The sequence below is a fragment of the Phytophthora infestans genome, genomic scaffold (assembly GCF_000142945.1).
Source record: "Phytophthora infestans T30-4 supercont1.25 genomic scaffold, whole genome shotgun sequence".
In the NCBI taxonomy this organism is placed as follows: Eukaryota; Oomycota; class Peronosporomycetes; order Peronosporales; family Peronosporaceae; genus Phytophthora; species Phytophthora infestans.
In genome coordinates this window covers 250140-275179 of record NW_003303734.1, presented here as the reverse complement: position 1 = coordinate 275179, position 25040 = coordinate 250140, and the positions used below count along the sequence as shown (strand labels likewise).

Genomic DNA, 25040 nt, shown 5'->3' with positions numbered 1-25040 from the left:
TTTAGAATAATCTCCACGAGCAACGTCATCTATTATTATGGTCATAATTGCTATACTACCTCGAACTGAAGCTGGCGACGCGAACGAACGTAAAACGTTTCTCGTATCCACAATAGCTCGCACGTTCTCATTTTGGATAAGCGCATCTAATATTAATAGCTGGTTATTTCTGGTATGATGCCAAGGCGAAATATGAGCGCGGCGTGGCTGCACACTGCCATCGTTCAACACATGATCAACCGGATTCAGAACACACGCCGTCACCTTAGGGCAGCATGGGTGTCAGTCCAAGTCGAGTTTCAAGGTCGATACTCCGTAGACCGTCTTCAGAGTCTAGACTCGTACTCGAAATCAAAGAAAACGCCACGACTTCTAGCAGTACTAGCCTTGATGCCATTACCAAGCCTCGCAATCAGCTTACTTACAGAAGTGCCCCCTCTCAGCCCTCCAGAAACGGGTGTGTTTCACAACAAAGTTTTTTTCGTCCGTGGCTCGTTGGTGCTGGCTTTCATCAGTGGAAATTTGCTCCTCCAAATGGGCCACAGTGTACCTCAGGTTAGAATGACTTGGCGTCAAGTGATACTCTCTGCTTTTGTTGCAGCCACCATGTCCATGGCTATCGTTGCTGGGATAGCTGCTCTGACTGTCTTCCCGTTACCGTTCGGCTTACTCGCTGTGGGACTACCCAAAGCCATCTTAAAATCAGCGTGATTTATCTACATTTAGGGACAGCTGAGCCCACCCTATGGGAAGACGTCAAGCGACAGTTGTCGGTCTACAACTGCCTTGTAGCACTTACCTTCATCTACCCGATCTACATTTTCGGATTTGTCCCGCTTACCGGCGTTCACAAAGCGATGTTCCTATTGATATTACCAATAATTCAAATTGTCGCGAAGAATAGGATCAGTCGTCAACACACAGACAACGATCGCAAGCCTGAAAGCGTTCTTTTTATTGTGGAGATTTTAAACGCTCTTTACATCACGAATGCACTCAATAATTCGTCGTCGTGGAAAACAACAGCAACGATTATAACCTTAGATTTCTTGCAGTTTTGTGCGTCCATGCTTAACATTTTTGACGCTTTGAATGAGATGAAGACCCTCTTAGCAAAGATCCCTCGTAGCCATCCAATTGCGCAAGAGGGAACCGCTCAGATAGCAGCGCGATTACTTGAACTGGAATCATCAAGGGTAGAAGAGTGCATGAGGTCCACAGGCACACAAGACTCGATCAAAGCCTCTATTGCTAGAGATGCAGGTCTGGTCACAACTCTGACAGAGATTACAACATGCAACCACAAGTTGCTTTCGAAGAAACACGAGTTTTCCCGGTTCAAACGCAAGATAAATTACCAACCAGTGGTCATGTAAGTCCACTATTAATAGCCCTCAACAATACGGTGGATTGGGATAAATCACTCGAGGCGACTTTTTCGTATGAGCAACGTGCTCTTTTCATTCGCAAAACGACCCAAGTGCTCTTCATCACGGAATACATCGTATTAATCGAGTATGTTGAAGTGGTGCTCCCAATTGTCTACTGTACGTACGGAATGGTTTTTGTGGAACTTACATAATTCTAGGTGTGCACCAAGTAATTCTGTACAACATGCCCAATCGAGTTTTGTATCCAGCACTTGCGGAGCTGTCACGTACCAAGCTCCTGGCATCAGTCAAGAACGTGCTTCTGTACAGCTCACTCGAGCTCGTTTCATTGTTAATGGTGCTCGTCGTCATATACCGCACGTTGCATTTTTCTCCGCTTCATCGAGTCATCCTTACGTCGTATGATATACGACATAGTGTGTCAAAACCTTTGAGAACATATACCTCCCATCGTGCTGGATAGCCGAGTGGAAGATACAGCACCATACAAACGCGCTGGTAAAAGCTACGCCGTAAGTTATGACGTAAAATTAGTGGTTCACGCGCTCTTGGCCGCAACAGAGGGGTTAAGGTTGAATCCACGCCTTTAACAAGGGCGGCAGTGCCTCAACTGCCGTTTTTTGTCCTACCGGTTTCTTGCGTCGCGAAGGCTTCGTCGTCGGCACTTCAGTCTTTTTCTTAAGTCTTTTCACGAGTAAGTATGCGACCGGACGTCTTTGTTCTCTTCCGCTTCCTTGTTTTGTTCAGTCGTGGTGCAGGAGGCACTAAAAATCGCTTGGTGAAGAATATTAGAGACCTTGACGAACGCTGTATTGCAGTAAGATTGAGGCGAACCATTTCGCTTGAAGTTGACCAGCTTGGCGTGCACGTTAGGACATGAAGGCGGGAAAATATCACAGCTGCAAAATGAAGCGCCGCAGCCAACCCCTCACCTACACTCACACCACACACGATCTCAGCAATCTGCTGTGCCCTGTGCAAGACATCTTGCCGTCGGACAGGATGGCCGGTCATCTGTCGCTGAAGGATTCAGTCTCTAATGCCATTTTCGGCACTCTTCGAAAGCTTTGGAGGCTTGGACTCGTGAGGATTGTTTTTACGTGCAGAAGCCACGTTTTGCTTTAGCGTACTATGCGCGATCTTATTTCTTCACTTGTTGCCTTTAACTCTGTGCCAGCGAGAACGGCTTGGACGGCGCAATGGAGCTCTGCTTCGCTGTACTTGGCGCGCATTTTGCTCATGGTGGAGAAGCGAAAGTGTGGCCAGAGTATAAACTGCTGGAGGAGAACAGGTGAAACTTCGCTAGCTCAATATTAACCAATTACGATCTTTGGCATCGGTCTAGCATGTAAATATGACCGAGGCTGCTAAACTGGTCGAGGCAACGAAACTGACACTTTGCCTTATATAGTTTGTAATGGAACCCAAGTAAGCTTTCTTATAAATACATCAGTCTTGAAGCTACTCTTCTAAGTATCAAATCGTTCCCACTGGGGCCGAGAACAAGTGAAGAAACGGTCACTCGGGTAGTAAATACCCTTAAGCACTCCCTCTGTGCAAGGTGCTGTGTGACCCCGTCATACATTGTGCAAATAAAGTTTGTTGGCATAATGTCGAAGCTGACGAGGAACTAGTCTAACTCCACCAACATGTAAGCTACATTTACAACAAACGGTTGGCAAATAGACTCCTTAACAACACATTTAGTGTTTGTGCGAACACTAATATAAGTTTTAACAGGTCATTCCACAAGGCGGAACCAAAAGGCAGGACTCCGACCAGGATTCGATCGATCGATTCGTATTGGGACAAGACTCGATGACGTGCTAATCCGATCCTGTCGACGTTGCCAATCGAAACAGAATTTTGACCTCTTTTCTCTAAACGAAAGCATCGCGTCACAGTCTTACATGTTTTAAAATATAGGCGGATATTTTTTATAGGGTTAGAACGGATATTTAGCAAGGATGTACTCATTACTATAAGAGCTTTGTCAGTGACTGACAGCGATAATGTCCGGACAGGAAAACGAACCTAAAAACTCTGAGCTCACTGGGCCTTCACCGTTGTAAACAATTACCCAGAATAAAGGTATTTCTTTTTTTGAGAAACTTACACGGATTGGTAGGGTAATATAGGTGTGTAGTTTTTTGCGAGATAAACAAATACTGTATTTTGCCTCAAGAAGGCCCTGGTATGAATATAATTTTCAAGGTATTGTCGAAATAGAGGTTCTGAATCATGCATAAGCTGGAAAGAGTGAAGATACACTGTCCAAGTTATTATTTTTATAGCTTCCTTATATATTGTATAGGAGACTATTCTTGATTGCCATTTCTTACTGCCCACGAGGTATCGGTACTCTATCAACACGAAGCAATAACCGGCGTACTCCACGTTGCGACATATGGCGAACTGTTATTTGTGATCACCAACTGCTCGACGGCTGTAGAATTTAGCTGACCTACCCGGTGGCTACTCTCTGCAGGCTGCCTGACACCACAAATTTCACTTGTCATGTTTCGGAGTGCTACGAGCTGCAAAGCTCGTAGCATTTTGTTTATAGCACCTAAAATATCGGCAAAAAATATCTGCGTTGCACAATAAGTACGGTAGGATATTCTGACTACAGTACCAACTTATCATGATTACGTACAGGCGAAAGTAATCACTGCTGACAGAGTGAGCTCGCTTTTGCATTGTGACTGACCTGTACAGGATATCAATCCGTCACTATAGCAAGGCATTCATGAATTCATGTCGATTCATTCGGCAATTTTTCATCTTACCCTCAAGGCGCACCTGCTCGATAGAGCTCAAGTGAAAACGGATTATGCGCCAGTCAATTGCTTTTCTTGGTGCCATTATTATAATCTTCATGAGCCCAAACGCAATTGTGGCTGCAAGAACCGATCGGGTTCCGAATCTGAGGGTGCCTATCGATGTGGTCCCCTCTCCTGTTGGAAACACGAACGACATCAGATTCCTTCGCTCACATTTGGATGACAAAGACAACCAAGAGAGAGCGATCGACCTGTCCAAATAGGTGTTAATCTGGCTGCCGCCGAGAAAATCGAAAGACTGTGGCTACGTAATGCCGACAAGTATAACGCTATGGTAAACAGCGACGACGAGCTCTTCAAGGCCTTCGCAGTTTGGAAGCGTATGGATTATAGGAAGCGTGATGTCGCGTGGGCTATGCTGCAAGTTCACCGGAGACCTATCGATATCCTTAAGATCGTCAGACGCTACAACAAGTTCCGTAAAAACCCTAGCATCCGGCTAGAGTAGAGCAGATTAGCCAAGATTCCGGTAGAATACGTCTAAGACATGAACAGTGACTTTATCCCTACAGAGCAGAACTATGAACGAGACTTACGAAGCCGACTAACTTTTAGGAACCTTGCATACCACTCCTGTACGTAGTACATTCAACACACTTAGTAACTTTTTTTCTTCACACTTTGCCCAAAGACGTGTACTACTAAATTACGCAGTAAATGTAGACTCATTAGCGGAAAGTCGCAGATAAATTAAATGATGCGTCGATGCGGAGGCACAATAGAATACATGTACACGTGGCATACTTTGATAGAAGCAGTAGAAAGCTCCACCCCGCTTGCAGCTAGGATTTTCGAAAGGGCAAAGGGGTGTTTCAGTGTCCGTATAATAATAACCCGAAAATTTATATCCGAGCTAGAGGGTTGGGCTGGTAGTGCTGCTGCGCAGCGCTAGTAGACCTGGAAAGCCAAAGGCTTCGCACCAACTCCCTTACTCAGCGGGGTCTTTTGTTCTCTTAAACGCACTACTTTTAATGGAAACTTACAAATTCGTATTCATTTCCAATCAGCCGGGAGGGTCCTGAGTTCTTGCTGCTTTACATTTTGCAGATTTTAACACCTTATTTTTAAAACTAGACTCGATCACTTGTAAATCGGATGGATATCTGCTCTAACAATCATATACAGATAAGATGCATCACCACACTAAACCCAGAATTTGTAAATCTGTTTAAGAAGGTAATACGATTTGAGTGAGGTTATCATTTTCTATCACCGGAAAGATTGTTTCTTTCAAAAGCTCACAACCACAATTTCTCAGCGAGCTCACCAGCTGCGGCGACCACCGCCCGAGGGCACTATATTTCGTCGCCGCGGCGTTGAGTGAGCTGCTTCGGTTATCTTTGCTCTACTCTACTCTTCTGCTCGTCTTCTTATCGTCCACTTATTTACTTATCTCGCTCTGCTCGGGGAAGTTTTGGGCCGGTCGAGTCCACCACTAGTGACGCCCGCGGCGGCTGGCCCGATACGGCCTAACGACACATACGAGCGGACTTGTCACTTCGCGAAAAATACCGAGAGCTCCAAAATCACCATGTCCAGGATCCTCAGCGTCTCGATGCTGCGTCAAGTGGCAGCAGCAAGGCATTGAAACTACTGCAGCTTCTACCGAACAAGGGCTAGAGGTCGACAGCTTTGTTTACAGACCTCTTAATAGTTATTAAGATCTACAAATACGATAATAGTGATATTCTAGCACAACACCTACCGGTAGCCGTGTAGGAAAACCCGAAAAAAATATTTTTTTTAAAAAACATCTCCAAGCATTTGTGAAGTAAGCAATATTATCTTTCGTACACCAAGGTTCTATAAGTTTATACCCATGCCAAATTTTTACTTGGAGTGAAACCTGTGAAGTTTATACAAATTGGTAGAAAAAGAAAACCTTCTCATTTGAAATTTGTATCGAATCGATACCTACTATTGGTGTGGGCACATAATCTCGAATTCGTAGCACTACCAGGATAAGACCCTTATTGAGCAACTTCCCTGTAACACATAAGTATAAGTGGGAAGTTCTGTCGAGCTGTTGTTTGCAAACTATTGAGCTCAGCGGTATCGTTGTGAGAGAAGAGTATAGCGAGTTAGTCTGTGATTGTAAACATAAGTTCGTGCTGGAAAGATAAAAAATAACTGCTGTATTTTCTTAACGTGCTGTAAGACCGGGACTTTTCTTCGGCAATGGGCATAAGACAGCCCTGGGTGTTAAGGGTCAACCAGCAATGTTACAACTTTTCAGCTAAGTATACGATACAACTTGTCGGACGCTCTCCCTTGGGCTCCGAAGGCTGCCTGCTTTAGATAAACACGCTTTATGAGAGACTGGACGTGTTCATCAAGGTCGGAATTTCTTAACATCCTGATAAACGCGCCCTTGTTATGCCTGCTTCGTAACTGGGGATGAACAATTGTATGGTTCGTACCAAGTCGTCGAACGCGTAGTTCATCTGACCTTCCTTCATATCCTTGAGAATCGCGACCTTTGAATCCCACTGCGTGGCCCTTATAATCCTGTCCGCAAGTCCATCACTTTTAAAGTTAAAGGACCAGGCCATTCTATCCTCGGCTTCGATATCAATTTCGTTGTCCCTCAGGAATCGGTGGTTGTTCCTCATACTGTCATGATTTCCTAGCACGATCAGAGTTAGCGACAGTGGCTTCACTTGCTGTGGAGATGGCCATGAGAAAAGCTATGGCGATGGGCGAAGCGCGCATGGTCCTATGTAGCGTGCTTGCGCGTTGGCTAGGAAATCGGAAATTGAAGCATTTGGGTGCGTTCGACATAGGGTCATGCTCTAAGCTGATACAATACTAAGGTACAGGCCGGGCTCTTACCACGTGCCGTGCAATACCATGTCAAAACTTAGTGGATAAGAGCTCGTATTGTGTAGAGTGGCTGTGCTGTGAAAGTGCTTGGATGACACTCTATTGCAATAAGATCACGCAGATCTTGATGACTGATTTGCAGTAGACCGTACACAACACGGAACAGCTCTAAATTTGTTTTGCAACATGTTGATGTAGAGCAAGCATGTTCCAATTTTTTATGTGTACATATCGATTCAACTATACCGATAGTGCGGTAATGTAACACAATGTGTATTATTCTTCAGAGCACTTAAAAAGTGGTTAAACTAACAATATTATTCGAAAGTGTACAGAACTTGAATTTAGAAAAAGAAATGTAGCTTTTGATTTTAGCAACTTAGATAAATCAAAAGGATGTGCGAGCCTAAAATGTTGCGTAATGTCAGTCACTTGAAGTCATCAAGATTTGCGTGATTTCTGTAGCTAATGAATCCTCATCAACACCAGCGTGATTGTTTCGTAGCGAGGTGTTAACACTACAAAAGTCCCCCTCAAATAAGCGAAGGGGCCGTCTGATATGTTTTTAACAGGAATAGCACAGTTTTTTATTTCAATAAACATTTGACAAATTATGTCAAATGTACCTTCAATCTATGTGATCGGAAACGCTATGGTATATGAGGTGCAAATCACGCTTATTCAGGGGGACTTCTGTACTGTAAACTGCAGAGCAACATCATACTAAAAGCTACATGCCCCAAAAGATAACGCAAAATCGGGTAGGTACAAACCATGATACTTCCATCAGTACGGAACATGCACTCGAACCGAAGAGCTCTGATATTTCTAAACAGTCATGATTATAGCATGTCAGGTGCACGATAAAAGCATAAATGGGAGTCAATGTATTCACATGAACATCAAAGTGGAATTTGTGTCATTTCAGTCGGCTATTTTCCATCAGCCCTCACATTGCACCATACCTAATCAGCTCAGCGACTTCGCAGTATGCACCGGCTAATCGTTTCTTGGTGCCATTTTTATCGTCGTGTCGTGTCTGTAGCTACTGGAACCGATCAGATTATTTTGAGGTTGCCTATCGATTCGATTCCATGTCATGTTGAGTCTTCAAGCGACACCAAATTCCTCCGCGTGCACAAGGATGGCAATGACAGCCAACACCACACAAACCTTTTTTTTTTTTAGCAAATGTGTGTGCTACGGACATAAAAATATATCATCCAAGGATGTTATGCGAAAGTATCGAAAAATCCTTAACAGAAGCTGTATTTATATTTATTTAGGAGCTATGGGTAAGCCTGCAAGGTAAGATAAAAAACGAGAAAGCTATTATAAATTACAAAAACGAATGATTAAAAATAAGAGCGTATCGAGTTGAGTGTAGGAATCAATAATTAAAGGATTCTAGCCTCGTTACAACCGGAAGGAACTCTGGATATAAAATCCTGTGAGTTTGTGGGGCATCTTTTTGACGGAGTCGATGTCGTCTCCTTCCAATTATGGCATCATGACGTTTCAAATTCAATCTACCTTCTCGTGATGAGCAGTATGGGACCATTTAAACTTAAAGCTAAAATCGGTGCCTTAAAGGTAGATACTCAGATATCTCAAACATAAAACAAAATAAAACAAATAAGTGCTTACCTACGTGTTCCAGTGGAACTTGCATTACGTAAACAAACCAGAGCATCAACTTGGATTGAATCATTGTCGCTTGAGTCTCCAGAACAAAACCTAGTTGGTGTACAGGTGATATGCCCAATACGCGTTTTAAAACGAACATCGCCAACATCAACGACGTCAATTCCAGCATACTGTAAGCCACCACAAAGCTAACATTCGTGAATAGTTCGTGCTTTGACAGGTTTGCGAGCGATTGGTTGTATGTACAGTTTGGCACGTGATAAGCGATCATCGAGTACAGCGCTACAAACATGGGTCGTTAGCACAAACAAGATTGTAGATAAAAGGCACGTATATAGCGTACCGTAAACCATTGGGAGCACTGCTTCCGTGTATTCTACCAGCACAAGATATTCTGTGATATACAGCACGTGTGTTGTTGTGTTTATGAATTCCTCGCGCTCGTGGCAAGAGAAAATGGCTTCCAGTGCCAAACAAGGCACAGCGGATTTTTTAAAATCCGTTCCCGGACCGAAGGAAATATGTACCGTTCTGGCTTGCTGAAATGGGGTACTAGGGAAAACTTTGGACGCTTTCCGCATCAGACGCTTCCGTATCCCCACATCTCTCGACCCGACTCGAGCTACCGATAAAAATCTGCGCCAGTTGGAGCTCGTAGCGACGCATCCTCGTTGGAGTTCTTGTACGGCTGAATGGGTTCAAGTATCAAAGAGCGCTTTGCCTTGTTATTCAACCGCCTCCGTAGCTGTTCGTGAGACTCGGCGCGATCTTGAATCGCCAGGATTCGTAGCGCCACTTCGACGAAATTCTCGTTGGCAACCGGATGATGTGGTGGAATCTTCGCCATCAACGCTTTCACCTTCTTTAGAGCTCCAATAGTGCCACGCATGGAAAACCAAAAGTGTAGCACATCAATGAGCATAAGAGCTATCGTTGTTCCGAGTGATGACGAGTTTTGGACAGCTGACGACACGTAAAGGGCATTGAAAACTTCGACATTGAATATAACAACTTCGGGTTTGATATCGTCTTGGCCGGCTAGGGTATAGCCGATCCAATTCCTACTCGCTGACTTGATAACTGGCAGCATAAGCACATAGAAAAGTTGCCGTATACCGCTGACGGAGGAGAAACCGAAGATGTACAGAGGATAAATGAAAGTTAATGTTACTTGACAGAGGAAAACCATGGTATGTCTTGCGAGGTCTCGGCGCAGAGCTGCATCAGAACGCCACCGTTGTCTCCATATAGTTCCAATACTAACCAAGATAACGACCACACTTGGAGGTGAAGCCACAAGCATACTGAACGGAACAGGGAATGAGATCCACACAGCCACGACGAACACAACACCAAAAGAAATAATGCTTCCAACTAGAGCAATCAGCACGATGTGGCTGTGCTTCATCTTCAGTCGTGCGAGACTTTGACTCATTTGCATGACCATCGAGTAATCCACAAACGCGGTAACGATCCACGCTCGAATCCAGAAAATATAGTTTTTAAACGGTCCGGCTTCAGGAGGATCGAGGGGTACAGATTCCACCAGTGTTGCCAAGGCTACACAGGGCAGCGGTGTGAGAAGACATGCCAGTACAAGTCGCCAGCAGTTCGAGCCGTCCATGTAAGATTTCAATCGGCGTAGACGTTGGACGGACTAGCAACCTCGGGGATGCAACCTCTGCGCCACATTGGAAACTTGTCTCCAACTTGCAAGAACACTCATTTGTCTGAACGGAGAGTTCAACCTTCTTTACCAGTCTATTTTTGTTTTTATGTAGTGAATTCGCTGAAGTGATCTAATTATGTAAATTTCAAGAAAAATATCTATCCTTACCATTTTTGATCTTCAATCGGTGACGTGAATCTTACTGAATTCATCCTCGGAACTTGTATTGGACTTCTCGCAATGCAGGTACTACAAGGGCGTGGACGCTTGGGTGATAGTACCGCAATGATTATTCACCAGAACGTCTGAGAGTTTTGAAGTCATCAACGGACGAGGCTTCGCTGGATGTGAAAATTCTTCTGTCCTAACCTGCACAATTGCGGTTTGCTTTTCAAAGCGATCACCAAGGAAAACTGTACTACTTCATAGCATCAAACGTAATTCCATTAATCCTTAACTTGCAATGGTGTCGTCCGAGTGAATCCACGCAAACTTAAACGTGAAGTCGGTTCCTGGTAACGGCATCATTGTATAAACGTTGTGACGATAGGTTGAATCGGAAAGCTCGGTTCGAAAGCATCGCAGGTACTCACCAAGATGGACCAGCGGCACCTGCATCACATACACGAATAGCGTCATCAACTTGGATTGCACCATCGAAGCCTGAGTTTCAAGAACGAATGCCAGTTGATGAAGCGGAGAAAAATGCAACGTGCGGTATAGGACGACGAGCACCATTAAAAATGAAACGAGCTCGAGTGAGCTGTACAGAAGCACATTCTTGACTGATGCCAGAAGTTCGGTAAGGGACACTTCGGCAAGTGCTGGATAGAAAGCTCGGTTGGGCATGTTATACAGAATTACTTGGTGCACACCTGGTGATAACGAAGAATTATGAAAGTTCCATAAAAACCATTCCGTAGTTCTTAGTACGTACAGTAGACAATTGGGAGCACCACTTCAACAAACTCGATTAACACGATGTATTCCGTGATGAAGAGCACTTGGGTCGTTTTGCGAATGAAAAGAGCACGTTGCTCAGACGAAAAAATCGCCTCGAGTGGTTTATCCCGACCGCCCGTATTGTTGAGGGCTAGCGGACTCACATGGCCCCTATTTGGTAATTTCTCTTGCGTTTGAACCGGCAAAACTTTTGTTTTCTTTGAAAGCAACTTGTGGTTGCATGAGGTAATATCCGTCAGAGTGGTGACCAGACCTGCATCTCTAGAAACAGAGGCTTTGCTTGACTCTTGTGTGCGTGTGGAACTCACGCACTCTTCCACCCTTGATGATTCCAATTCAAGTAATCGCGCTGCTATGTGCACGAAATCCTCTTGCGCAATTGGATGGTTATGAGGGATTTTTGCTAAGAGGGTCTTCATCTCATTCAAAGCGTCAAGAATGTCAAGCATGGACGCACAAATCTGCAAGAAATCTAAGGTTATAATCGTTGCTGTTGTTTTCCACGACGACGCGTTATTGAGTGCATTCGTGACGTAAAGAGCGTTAAAAATCTCCACAATAAAAACAACGCTTTCGGGCTTGCGATCGCTGTCTGTGTGTTGACGACTGATCCAATTCTTCGCTGCAATTTGAATAATAGGTAGTATCATTACGAACATCGCTTGGTAAACGCCAGTAAGCGAGACAAATCCGAAAATGTAGATCGGGTAGATGAAGGTAAGTGCTACAAGGCAGTTGTAGACCGACAACTGTCGCTTGACGTCTTCCCATAGGGTGGGGTCAGCTCTCCATCGAGGTCTCGAAATGTAGATAAAGCACGCTGAAATCAAGATGGCATTGGGTAGTCCCACAGCGAGTAAGCCGAACGGTAACGGGAAGACAGTCAGAGCAGCTATCCCAGCAACGATAGCCATGGACATGGTGGCTGCAACAAAAGCAGAGAGTATCACTTGACGCCAAGTCATTCTAACCTGAGGTACACTGTGGCCCATTTGGAGGAGCAAATTTCCACTGATGAAAGCCAGCACCAACGAACCACGGACGAAAAAAACTTTGTTGTGAAACACACCCGTTTCTGGAGGGCTGAGAGGGGGCACTTCTGTAAGTAAGCTGATTGCGAGGCTTGGTAATGGCATCAAGGCTAGTACTGCTAGAAGTCGTGGCGTTTTCTTTGATTTCGAGTACGAGTCTAGACTCTGAAGACGGTCTACGGAGTATCGACCTTGAAACTCGACTTGGACTGACACCCACGCTGCCCTAAGGTGACGGCGTGTGTTCTGAATCCGGTTGATCATGTGTTGAACAATGGCAGTGTGCAGCCACACCGCGCTCATATTTCGCCTTGGCATCATACCAGAAATAACCAGCTATTAATATTAGATGCGCTTATCCAAAATGAGAACGTGCGAGCTGTTGTGGAGACGAGAACGCTCGTTCGCATCGCCAGCTTCAGATAGAGGCAAGTATTATAGCGATTGTGACCATAATAGTAGATGTGGGGATTATTCTAAAAAAAGGTTTCAAACGCAGAAGTTCTTCAGATGCTACCTCATATGTATGGGGATTTAGCGAAGTCAAAGTCACACCATGCATTGCGCCGCGAAGATCATGTCTGCTAGATCGACTGAAGGTATTCGAATGTCATCCTGTCGACCGCCATACTTAAATCAATGACGTATGCTGCATTAATTTCGTGTAGCGGTAAACAAGGCTAAACAAGGCCTCACAAAGCACTGTCGCGGTCTCCTTCTCTTGTCGGGGTCGTGTATCTTGTGAAAGCCGACGTAGGGACTTAGACGTATTAGATGTGTAAAATATACTTGTTTCTTATTTGTTTTTCTTGAGCACTTCTCGTAAAAGAAGGAAATTCACGACTGAGAGCTCTCTCACCAGCTCTCTACCTTGCCAAAGTACCTCCTACCAACACCGGTACCTCTAGTTGTCGTTCGTAAACGTAGTCAGCGTACCACTGTCTGAACTCCTTTGTTCCATTTTAGACTAGGGACGAGGTAGTCGGCGACGGGGAACGAGACTGGTCGGGCTTGACACTCTTCTTACGCCGCTCGCTAAATTGCCGTAGGCAGTCGTCCAGATAAGCGAGTCCTTCCTCTAGCCGAAGACCGTGACATTTCTCCCCGACTGCCGCTTGGAGTCCTCGCCGAGCCTCATCCTTTCCAGCAGGTCCAATCGCCGAGTCAACCGGCAGATCAGGAACGATCGACCTCGTTCCAATCGACGTCGAATCCGAATTTCCTTGCACCACAGAGGTCGTATCATTAGGACCTGCACGCAAATGGTCGAGGCTAGCTCTCTCTCTCCTTTCTCGTAGTTCCTTCCGACTTTCAAGCTTGGCCCAACCCTTTTGTGCGGTCTCAATTCCAGAGCCGTCGACAGTCTTCACCCGCGACGCCCAGTAGTATCTCGTAGCGTGGCTATAACAGCCCAGTATCAAGACGAACACGTTCCCAAGGAGACTCGCGACCGAGAATTCCAGCACCACGTCCACCACTAGGGTAGCTAAGGCAACACCCATCCAACCACATAGGGCACCTTCCACGCCTTCGTAAATACTCTAGGCAGGTAGAACACAAGTGATAACAACAGTTGTCCCACCAGACACACGCCCATCAGGTACTCGCCTACTCGATCGATCGAGGCTACCGTAGCCTCAGCTATCGCCTTCGTGTAGCGACAGCACGACTTCCACACGAGTTGCATCACATCTGGAGCGAAGAGACAGATCGAGTGGTGCCAAGCCTCACACCATCTGAGACACAACAGTCCAAAGATGCCGAAGCGGGGTTCATACTTTCGTAACACCGCCATGGGAACGAGGAACATCAGCGTGACCAAAGTGCACGCATATTCTCTAGGGTGCAGCTCTTGAGCGTTGGCTCCACGGACGGTAGTGACAAATCGGTCACTACAAGTATACCAGAAGAAGTAGACGGTAGAGCCACAGTCCACTAGGCTCGCACTGAAAGCGCATCCCACATTGCGTAAAGGCGTCGTGACCACCCACACTACTATCCCAGCTACGACGCAGACCACCATACCTCCTGTTTCGATTTCCGGGAACGTCACGACGGGAGCCACTGCTTCGATTCCATCGACCCAGCTTCTCAGCACTTCCATCATTTAAAACTGGCGTTGCGTCAGTCAGGAAAGGTCATCCTGGCGTCGTCCGTTGACACCCCTTCCCAAGTGGCGTCAGTGTCACCCAAGTCGTTTTCTTTCATCTCGTTCCATTTTTGCACCCTGTCGCGGGCGACCTATTTCCAACGTCCGTCAGCCATCATTCGAGCAAATGCGACGTATCTTTCAGTTTCCAACAATCTCCACGTAGAACACCTCCCAGCTACAACTTTTCAGCAGTCAGCATGTCCAAGCGCCTCACTGTCGCGGAGCGCCGGCGATTCAAGCGATTCTTCGACGCGGCCCTAGAGTACGACGAGCATGGAACGCCAGGGGACGACGCTAAGACCATCAAGCGGGAGTTCTGGGACGCGTTGAAGGCGCACTTGGGCGGCAACGGCCTTTCCACTGGTCTGGAGCACATGGAGCGGTTGGTCGACGATCTCCTGGAAGGTCGACCCTCCATCGCATTGCGCGGTCCCGTGGTTGCTATGCCGTCAACGTCAGGAGTCTCACCCGAGCCGTCCACGCCAGCTAAATCCTCTACCTCCTCCTCCACTTCGTCGGCAAAGAAGCCTGTACGCGGCAAGCGGAAAACTCGCAACGGGCCACCCCCAATCAAGTCGTCTAAGAAGCTGCGGAGCAGTGACAAGCCAGACAAGCCGACTTCTTCGCTCGTTCCTTCGGCCGAGTACAAGGCGCTGGTCGACTTGAACCTCGACGCCCCTGACTCAGTAAAGGCTGTCGTCTATTTCATCTTGGCCAAGGCGGGGGCGACCGGAAAGAAGCCTTGGTGTCTCGCTTATCCTTGGACGGGGCGTCCGCAGTGGTACAACCCGCTTCGTTTCCGCGCGATCTATCGGGGTCACTGGCGCTTCTGGATGTGTCACCGTCGAGCGTTCTGGGAATGGGCCTTGTACGCGCCCTTGGCGTCGGAGACGGCGCAGAACAATCGTCGCAAGGCCAAGAAGCGTGCCGTACAGGCTCGAGTGGCCTTCATTAGTTTGTGTATCGAAACTTGGGGCTTTTACGGGTTCCACGCTACTCGACAAGTGCCCGCTAATGTTCTGGATGGAAGGCCAACCCGGTCGTGACAACAAGAAGTGCCTGCACTACGACGGACCTCTCGCGGACACGTTAACTTCGCTCGAAGACAAGGATCCGGGTCGATATCAGGCTACCATCGACAACGCTCTGGAGCCCGTGCAGATCGACGCGTACGGGTACCCGAGTATCCGCGTCCTGTAGAGACGACCGAGGCCTTGGTCCCTACGGTAAAGCCGGCCAATCGACTCTCCATGGTGGCTTTGGCACGCATTCGGCTCGATCTTCAGTCCTCCGCGACGCCTCGTGACACCTTGGTGGGATCCACTAGTGACGAGTCTTGGAAGACCCTTATGGACAACGCCCTGGTGAAGCAAACCCAACCGACTGTCGCAACCGAGTTGGAGAGTGGCTCGTACCAGCTCCCCGAAGTTTAGGGACCGACCACGACGGAATCCGGACGTGCCGATTGGTCCGATCTCGAAGAGGACGACGAAGACGAGGCCAAAGCTGCCGTTCCAACTTCCACGGTCGTGACCGCTGCTACTGCTGACTCCCCTAGTGCCGATGACGACCCTGACGACGGAGAGGACGATGACGAAGAAGCTGGGAACGACGACGAAGACGACGACGAAGACGAGTACAAACCGGGGGAAGACGACGAAGACGATGACGAGGAGGATAACGCTGAGGCCGACGACGGGGAAGACGGTGAGAAGGTCGTTCCCAAGAAGGTTTCAGCCGACAAGGGGAAGACCACCAAGAAGTAGATTCTCATTCGGATTCGTTTCCATCCCTCGTTCCGTTTCTTGTTTCTTCGTCTCGAATATATCCGTTTAGTCCCCGCTTTACAAGTCTTTACCGCTCCTCGATGTCCAGTTAGTCGACATCGCCTCTCGTGACAACCTTTCCTTGTTCCAACTTTGTCAATCCCGGGCATAACCATCACGCCGAAGGGTCTTGTGCTCCGTCGATACCCCATATCACTTTCCCAGTGTCTCTTTTCGTAGCGTTCCAATATGGAAATGCAAAATACAGTCCAGTGTTTCGAGACTCACTCGTTCTCAAACACCAACAAGAGTGAAGCGGTCCAGCTTTACTCGTTCCAACCAGTCAAAGGACCAGTTAGAACAACACTTCCGCGTCGTCCACATCAGCGTTGGCTTCGACCAACCTGACACTCCGACGTATCTCCGGGAGACCCTTCTTCTTGCGGTCTGCTTCCTCAAAGACGCTTATCATAGTTCCGAACTCGGGGAACAGAGCGGTTCGAGGTAACCAAAAGGTCTCGTACGTGGCCGTCAGTACTAGGTACTGCAGCTCACCCTTATCCACCCTCTTAGCAACGACGTCCACAATGGGCGACGAGACGCCCGTGAAAGCTGTTTCTTCACCCCCGATCGACACTCGTTCTACAAAACTTGACTGGGGCAGATCTTCCTCTTGTAGTGGTCCCGCCTCCAATAGCAATTCGTTCTCGTCATCATCCTCGATGACTGCATCATCATTCGTCTCGTTCCCAGCGGCCACATTTTCGCCGGTATCACTCCCACGAGCCACATTCTCGGCTATTCTTCTAGGCACTTCGTCCGCGAACGGTCGACTCCAGCGACCACGGAAGCGTTTCAACCTATTCACGTTCACAGCAACGACCCGGTCGGGGTGTTTAGGGATTGCGATCTTGTACGCATTCTCCCCGACTTGGCCGACAATACGGTACGGACCGTGCCAAGAGAATGCCAACTTCTTCGTCTTGTTTTCGCCAACTTTGGCCCTGAAGACCTGATAGACCCAGACGGGATCGCCTACTTCGTACGTGACCTTGACTTGCTTATTCAATCGCTGCTCGTGACGATCTTGGGCCTTCAATAGTTGTCGTTCCACCAGGCGCCTTGAGTCACGTAACGACAGATACACCTTCCTTCGGTATGTGGCAATCTCGTTGCTCTTCCAGTCCTTTCCGGTGTTGAGGAAGGCCAAGTCGATCGGCAATATTGGGTCACGACCATACAGACCGAAAAAGGGAGTATCTCCAAGACCTTCATGATAGGCAGTCCGATAAGCCAATAGGACTTGAGGCAAATAGGTATCCCAATCGGTCTGCGTTTCACTCACGAACATTTTAAGCATTCCCAGCAGCGTCCCATTGAATCGCTCTACCAGTCCCTGAGTTTGGGGGTGGTAGGCGGCTCCAAACAACTTCTTTATCCCTAGCGTCTGGTATAATGATCGTGCCAAATCGGATGTGAAGTTCGTTCCTCGGTCACTAAGCAGTCGTTCCGGAACGCCGTGACGGCAAATGATACCTTCGAGCATAGCGTCCACAAACGTGATCGTGTCCAACGACGCCACCGCGAAAGCTTCAGCCCATCTCGTGAAATAATCCACGAACACCAAAATATACTTGTTCCCTCGTGGAGTGACCACTAAAGGACCGACGGCGTCAACCACCAACAACGAGAACGGTCCCGATAACTCCTGGATCGGCATCTTCTGCATTAGACCGGCTCTCCTGGGTTTTCGACCCTTGCCACCACTACAAAGGGCACATTCTTTCACATATTCGACCACGTCCTTTCGCCATCCGTGCCAGTAGGCATGGCGCCTCACTTTGTCCAATGTCTTCGTCTTTCCCCAAATGAGCAGAGAATATGTCAGCGTGACCATAATGTAGAGCCGTCTCGATAAACGGTAAAGGAACGACAGGAACTGTCACTGTCCGCGCAGGACCAGCACGAGCCCCTAAGTGCACGAGACGCATAAGGACCTCGTTCTTCATCAAGTGGTGCGGTGACATCTTCAACACCGTCACCTTAACTTCGAGACTCGATAGGGCGGCTGCTTGATCGGCACGCTCGTTCCCGTATCGATGCTGAACTTCGAAAGGTCCGTACGCCCCGATTTCTTGGACGTCTCTACGAATAAATCCTTCAGACCACCTAGCATCTCGGCAAATAGCCTTCTCTGTTCCGCTCCCAGCGACGAACCTTGGAAATCCACTTCAAAATCGTCGTCTTCTTCGTTCTGCATTGCGGTGGCTATTTCAAAGTCAGCGGGTCCCACTCCCGTTTCTTCGTTGTTGCCAGCGGCACTTATCGCTGCGCTTACTTCATTCGTCGTTCCACTTCGAACCTTTGTTCCAAAAGCAGATTGAGGAACGAGAGTTACAGTTGCCACGTATGCACCCGACGGAATTTCAACTTCTTCTGTGGACGCGTTACAGACTTCCACTAAGGCCATCCCATTCCTCACGGTGCACAGAGTCCGGGCCACTCTCAGGTTCTCATCGGTCCCTGGAATGCCTTCTACCAGAACTGTGGAGCGATCTTTCATCGTTCCACGAATTTTAGACTTGACCAGCGCTAAGTGACCCGGCTTCAAGCGAACTGCTGAAGTCGTCGTGACTGCATAAGTCTCCTCCACTCTCGAGATCCCCAACGGGATCACATCTCCCGTTCCTTTCAGTGTCATCGTTTGGTCTTCGAGATCCATTACGGCTCGGAACGAGCGCAACGAGTCCGTTCCCAAAATGGCATCCACGAACAAATGGTCGACTACCACAAACGGAAGAGTCCTATCGATCGTTCCAAGTGTTATTGGGAGTTCGAACACGCCACGTACTCGTATTTCATGTCCCGAAACGCTGTCTAGGCTTCCAGTGTAGGGCTTGAGGGGTTCTGACGCTCGACCAAGCCGTTTCAGCACTCGCCTGTTCACGAGACTCGCCACAGCGCCCGTGTCAGCCAACATCTCAGAAGGGCAACAGTCGATGAAGCCACCGGTTACAGCCTTCAGCCCTCCCACACTACAAATGACGCGCTTTCCTTCCGGCACAACTCCTGCCCCTTCCTGAGAGGCATCGTCCTCACTCACTGCTCGCAATCCCGGCGACCTTCGCGGCCGCGGAGCCCTTCGCGCGTAGATGGCATAGATGTCGGATTGTTCATCGGCTTTTTTCAGCCTCTCCTGGTCCAGCGCTTGGATTGGAAGTCCAAACGTGATGCGTTGAAGACCCAGGAAGAGTGCGACGGAAAAAGCGGAAGCGGACGAGTTGTCCCGACAAGGTATACACGGGGCTGAGCAGGCACTTCGAGACAAAGACGGAAGACGTGGTAGGCGTCAGAACTAACCTATTTGCGGCCGTGATCGGAGTAGTGGATGCTCCTGAGGAGAGCGTTAAAGTTCATGAAGCTGAACTAAATACGGAACGTACCAAGGCGACGGACTCATCAAACGACTATGATCGTCTGTTTACCGACGAGGAGCTTGATATGCTCGAGCGCGGTGACGATCCGATAGTGAAGAGTGAACCCGAGGAGTACGACAAGGAGCTGGAAGAGCGACTGTTTCCGTTGGACGACGAGAAGATTCAGTCACGAGTAACACAGAACGCTAGCAAGCAAGAAAAGCCGTCACTTGCAGAACTGAGTGAGCAGCTGGGAATATCGGAAGAAGTGCTAGAGCGCACACGGGAAGTCTCTACGGGAGAATTGAGGGAGCCAGAGTACTGGCTAGATTGGTACGAGAGGACACTGGAGAATTCTGCAGCGGCCAGGCGTGCTAATCGAAACTTTAAGGACGAAACGGGAACGACGGAGACTGCGTCACCCGTCGGCGCTATCACCCAATAAGAAAACGGTGACAGTGCTTCGGAGGACGACTCCGCTGACAGTGAGTTTATACGGAACGTCTGCGTCGGATTTGACGAGTCCCCTACTGTAAAAGACGGAGCCGAAGAAGGAGTGCCGTTACCTTGTAGGTGGCGTTCCGAAATTCGTAAGAGAGTGTATGACATGCTCACACTGGAAAGAGACGAATACGGCAAAAGTGGGAGGAGTGAAACTGATCCGGCGGAAGGAAGCGAAATAAGGACTGATGTCCCCCCGCTGCGAGACAAGACCGAAGGAAACGTGTTGGACGAGGAGTCTCTCCGAGACCAACTAGCGAAAGTAGGTGAAACGACGACTCCTTCGTTCCTAAATCGAGCGGTGACCTGGGCTCGTTCCTATTTCCGGACAGAGGCTTCTACCATCCGTGACAAATTGCGCGACAAACCAAAAGCTTCTAAAATAGACGGACCCGTCCCAGATGTCGTTGCCCTAAATCGGTTGAAGGAGGTGCTCGGGACGTTCCGTTGTCCCTTGATCGACGTCCTGTGCCCAATTGGAACGATCCTTCGTTCCACTTTCACGCTTCCTCGTCATTGAGGAGCTTTCCGTTGCTCCTCCTTCTCGTTCTTCTTCTACTTCCGGTCCCTTCGTAGAGACTTCCTCTTCTCCTTCGTACCTAGAGCCAGTCTGTTCCGTTAGACTGCTCGCTCCAATCACAACATCTGCATTTTCAATCGTCACGCTCGCAACGGGAACGTTCCGAGCGTTTACTCCAGTATTCACACCAACCTCGGGAGCCCTCTCAGGTCCACCAAATCCACTTAGCTGTGAACCTTCATCTCCTTTTGTGTCGCCAACCTGGCAAGAGGAAAGAGTGACACTTCTTTCCCCTCCCTCTTGCCCCCTTCATTGTCGGGACATTCCAGTCGGTGTAGCCGAACCTAGAGCAGTCGTCGTTCCACTTGCTTCGGCATTCCTCGAGAGACTACGTAGTTTCTCGATCTCGGGACAGTTGGTCACACCATGACCCGGCTGTCGACAGAAGAAACACTCCGCAGTCCGACGATCTCCAAATCGATTTCCACTCGTTCTCCAAGGCCACCTACACTCCATGGAGTAGTGACCAAATTGATGACAGCGATTACACAGGCCCCTCGCACGAGGGGACGTCTCTCGACCACACCCTTTTCGTTCGCAGCGTCCGCACACCACTTCTCCTTCTGCGGTACGAGTATCGGGGCCCATATGAATGTTGGGAGGCCTCAGTTCAGCACTCACTCCGCCATTGGAAGGACTAGTCGGTTTCGGATCGTTCGAAGCCACTGCGCCTATGTACCCCTCGCTCGTTCCAGAATGTTTTTGCACGTTCCGATTTAGCTGTTGCAGCTCTTGAAGCACCTGTAACTCCGTCGAGGGTACATTCTTCGTGCCCAGAGGTTTCATTCCATCCTCTGGAAACTCATCGTCTTCTTCGATAGGCAGGTGAAGCTTCTTGAACAACAGAATACGACAGGCTTGCTCAATAGACCCAATCATGTTACCGTTCAGCACCGCTCGCATCTGCTTGTTCCTTATTCCTTCAAGGAAGAGCTCGTACCTCATGCGGGGTTCGGGTAAATTCAGCGCGTCGCATATCGTCTCAAGTCGATCGCCCCATTCTTCGGCCGACTCACCTCGTTTCCTAGCAGCCGTCTTCAGGCGGGTCCAGGTTTGGGCCGGAGTCAGGCAAACGAACCGGTTTTGAAATCGGGAGCGAAGCGATTCAAAGTTATGGATCCTCGAGTTGTACCACCATTCTTGTCCCTTTTTTCCTTTCAGGCACTGTTCGAAAGCCGTCAAGCGCAGCTGGTCGTCCATGCCCATCGTGCACTTCTCGAACGAACGCCAAAACGCCGCAGCTCGTTCACTCGAGGCCGTGTCCGAATAAAGCGGAACGATCACTTTGACTGCGTTCCTCAATTCGTTTGGGATTTCCACCATCGGAGCGAGCCCTCGGCCATAGTCATGCGGCGCACGTCCCGCATGTTGGGCCATGGGAGCAGTTGGGTGAGGCATCGCATATCTCGGGTATCGTTCTTGGTCAAACCCCACGTTTCCACTGAGTCTCGGGTCTCCTTCGTGACCATGGAACGATCTTTCGTCGGTCGGCTTCGTTCCCCAATTCAGCGTCCTCTCCGGTCTCGTCCCGGCCTGCATTGAAGGCGTAGTCATAGGCGTGGACGGGTAAGTAGGAGGCATCTCAATCGGGTTCCTACCCGGCGGTAACATCGGACCAAACGGATTCGAGGACGAATATTGTCTCGGCGAGCCATACGCTCCACTACCTTCATACGTTCTGGGCGCTCGGTCGGAAGCCTCCTCATACAAAGGGATGGGAGCCGAGGGTCCGCCGGTTCGAGCTTCAGGGTTAGATCGATACACGGTTTCTCCTCTCCCGGGACTACGGGTTCCACTCCTCGGGGACTCCATCAGCCGATCCAGCTCGTTCATTGAGTAAGGAGGCGAGGCCTGCACCGTTCTTGACCCTTAGTCTTTCGACGAAGTGGGTTGAGCCCCTACGGACACAATTGACATAGCCATTTGCTGCATGGCCTGGCCGATGGTGTTGACGATAAAGGCTTGAAGAGCCGGGTCCACCGTCGCCGTCCTTTAGCTCGTAGGCGTCGTTCCGTCCCTATCAGGGTTCGTTCCATGACTCGCGGGCATCGTCACTCGGTTCATAGGCGTCGCTCTTTGACTAGCAGGCGTCGTTCCACGGTGTACCGTCGTGGTTGGAGCTTGCGAAGTCGCACTGGACGCCCAGTGATGTCCCACTCCGCTCACCGGTTCAGCTTGCAAGTCAGTCGTACTTCGAAAGCGCGACCAAGATGCAGGAACGTCGCTCTCATACAGTCCTCCTTCGTCCTCCTCCTGCGGGTACTCAGCTGTCGTCGCCGAGGGCGCCTCCCGCCCAGTCTCGTCCACGTGAGTAAGCGACGGTCGGGACGGATCCAGCGAGAACGACACTCCCCTTCGCGTTCCAGAACTCGTCATCTCGGTCTCTCTTGCCCTCGTGACCGCGCCTGCTCCTCTCTGGGAGTCGGTCGATCCGCTAGCGTCCCGAGGAACGCTTGGAAGCTGGCTCTGCCCTGGGGTGTCCCCAACATCGTCATGAACATTCTTCGGTTCTCCTCTGCTCGTGGTGACGCTCCAAACAAGCTTTCGTCGTCCTCCTGGGCCGCTCGTTCCCTCAGCCCTTCAACCGCTCGTTCCGTTCGGACCTCAGCCGTCTCTCCGGATTCACCGTGCGTTCGGGGATCCACTTCGCCGCCTTCGCCTTCCTCAACTGGGGCATCAGCGATCTGGTCCTCGTCAGCATCCGCCAGGATCCGTGCGAGGCGCTGCTCTTCGTCCCCTATTGGATCGTTCCAGTTTAGGGAGCTCATTTCGTCCCGGCTCCCCTGCATTTTCGCTCGAGTACTTCGACGCGAAGGTATTCCAAGCGGCTCTCTCCGCTTCTTCTCTATTACGTTCCTACGAAAATTGGCTAGAAGATACCCTGCTTCTCCACCAAATTGTCGCGGTCTCCTTCTCTTGTCGGGGTCGTGTATCTTGTGAAAGCCGACGTAGGAACTTAGACGTATTAGATGTGTAAAATATACTTGTTTCTTATTTGTTTTTCTTGAGCACTTCTCGTAAAAGAAGGAAATTCACGACTGAGAGCTCTCTCACCAGCTCTCTACCTTGCCAAAGTACCTCCTACCAACACCAGTACCTCTAGCTGTCGTTCGTAAACGGAGTCAGCGTACCACTGTCTGAACTCCTTTGTTCCACTTTATACTAGGGACGAGGTAGTCGGCGACGGAGAACGAGACTGGTCGAGCTTGACACTCTTCTTACGCCGCTCGCTAAATTGCCGTAGGCAGTCGTCCAGAATAGCGAGTCCTTCCTCTAGCCGAAGACCATGACAGCACTGCTAGGAAACCTTTTCTTTTGTGGTGGTTGTAAGACTTACAAGTGGGAACCCTCTTTTATCGAGCTACGCCTTGGATCGCCTTTTCGGAAGCGTTTTACATTCCGCAATAAACACTATCTAAGCTCTTTGAAAATTTCTCAGAGTATTTCTTCGATCCCAACTCACTCTTACACAGTAAAATATAAGAAAAGGCAGAAGTGTTTTTTTTTTCAAATCGAGGTACACAAAAAATACAAATCGAGCTACGGTAGTCAAATCGACCGATTGGGATTGATCGATATCCTGGATTTTGCAGGGGCAAGTGTCCATGGAAGGCACCAGGTACGGCTTTATGAGCATGTAGGTTTTTTAGATGCGCTTCCAAACGGTGTCAAATTAGGCCTATTTATAGGTTTCTCGTGATTCAATTTATTCACGATCGTCACGATCATCAGAAATAAAACAGTACTATCAGGGACAATTAACGAGGCTCATTTTCATTGTTTATTTACTCCTTACCTCTTTTTTACTCCATACCCACTAGTTTTTTTTCCGGGTAAGGACGCTCAGTTTGGATAATTTGTGGTCATGATTTAATTTGTTGCGGTTTAATCATCTAACTACACTCAATGCTGCGCGCTGCTGCAGCGTTGCCTACGGATTCGAATAATTTGTGAGCGTATTATTTGGTCAAAAACTGTGCTTTGACCCAAGGCTTGCCGACACCGTTAGCTGGACAAGACAAGATGCTGGAGTCACTCGTCGATCGAGTGTTGTACCGTTACGCTTGGCAGTCGCTAGTACATAATATAATGATCCCGTCCCTAGTTATTGGGGCAAAGCCCCCCTATAATGAAACGAATTAGTAAGACAACTACTCTTTTTACAGGAGTATTTACGAAGTATTAGAAAAGGGTTAGGGTAGACATTTATAATCAAACCGCCTAGGGACCATTTTTGGCGAAAAATACTTGTGTATAA

At 48.7% G+C, this 25040-nt stretch overlaps 4 protein-coding genes across 4 annotated transcripts; 2 read left to right on the top strand and 2 right to left on the bottom strand.

The window, feature by feature from the left end:
- Positions 1 to 192: 192 nt before the first annotated feature.
- PITG_12929 (uncharacterized protein) lies at positions 193 to 711 on the top strand (the record flags this gene model as incomplete). Its single annotated transcript, XM_002900437.1, has 2 exons — positions 193 to 457; positions 602 to 711. 2 exons carry the CDS (start codon positions 193 to 195, stop codon positions 709 to 711), a joined length of 375 nt encoding a protein of 124 aa, XP_002900483.1.
- Positions 712 to 4224: 3513 nt separating this feature from the next.
- On the top strand, positions 4225 to 4437 carry PITG_22987 (secreted RxLR effector peptide protein, putative; the record flags this gene model as incomplete). Its single annotated transcript, XM_002900436.1, has 1 exon — positions 4225 to 4437. The coding sequence occupies one exon, from the start codon at positions 4225 to 4227 to the stop codon at positions 4435 to 4437; it is 213 nt and encodes a 70-aa protein (XP_002900482.1).
- A 4996-nt stretch (positions 4438 to 9433) lies between these two features.
- Positions 9434 to 10430, bottom strand: PITG_12928 (uncharacterized protein; the record flags this gene model as incomplete). Its single annotated transcript, XM_002900435.1, has 3 exons — positions 9434 to 9472; positions 9564 to 10361; positions 10404 to 10430. 3 exons carry the CDS (start codon positions 10428 to 10430, stop codon positions 9434 to 9436), a joined length of 864 nt encoding a protein of 287 aa, XP_002900481.1.
- A 1242-nt stretch (positions 10431 to 11672) lies between these two features.
- PITG_12927 (uncharacterized protein) lies at positions 11673 to 12250 on the bottom strand (the record flags this gene model as incomplete). The annotated part of the gene is made up of 2 exons (XM_002900434.1): positions 11673 to 11706; positions 11790 to 12250. 2 exons carry the CDS (start codon positions 12248 to 12250, stop codon positions 11673 to 11675), a joined length of 495 nt encoding a protein of 164 aa, XP_002900480.1.
- Between the last annotated feature and the right edge of the window lie 12790 nt (positions 12251 to 25040).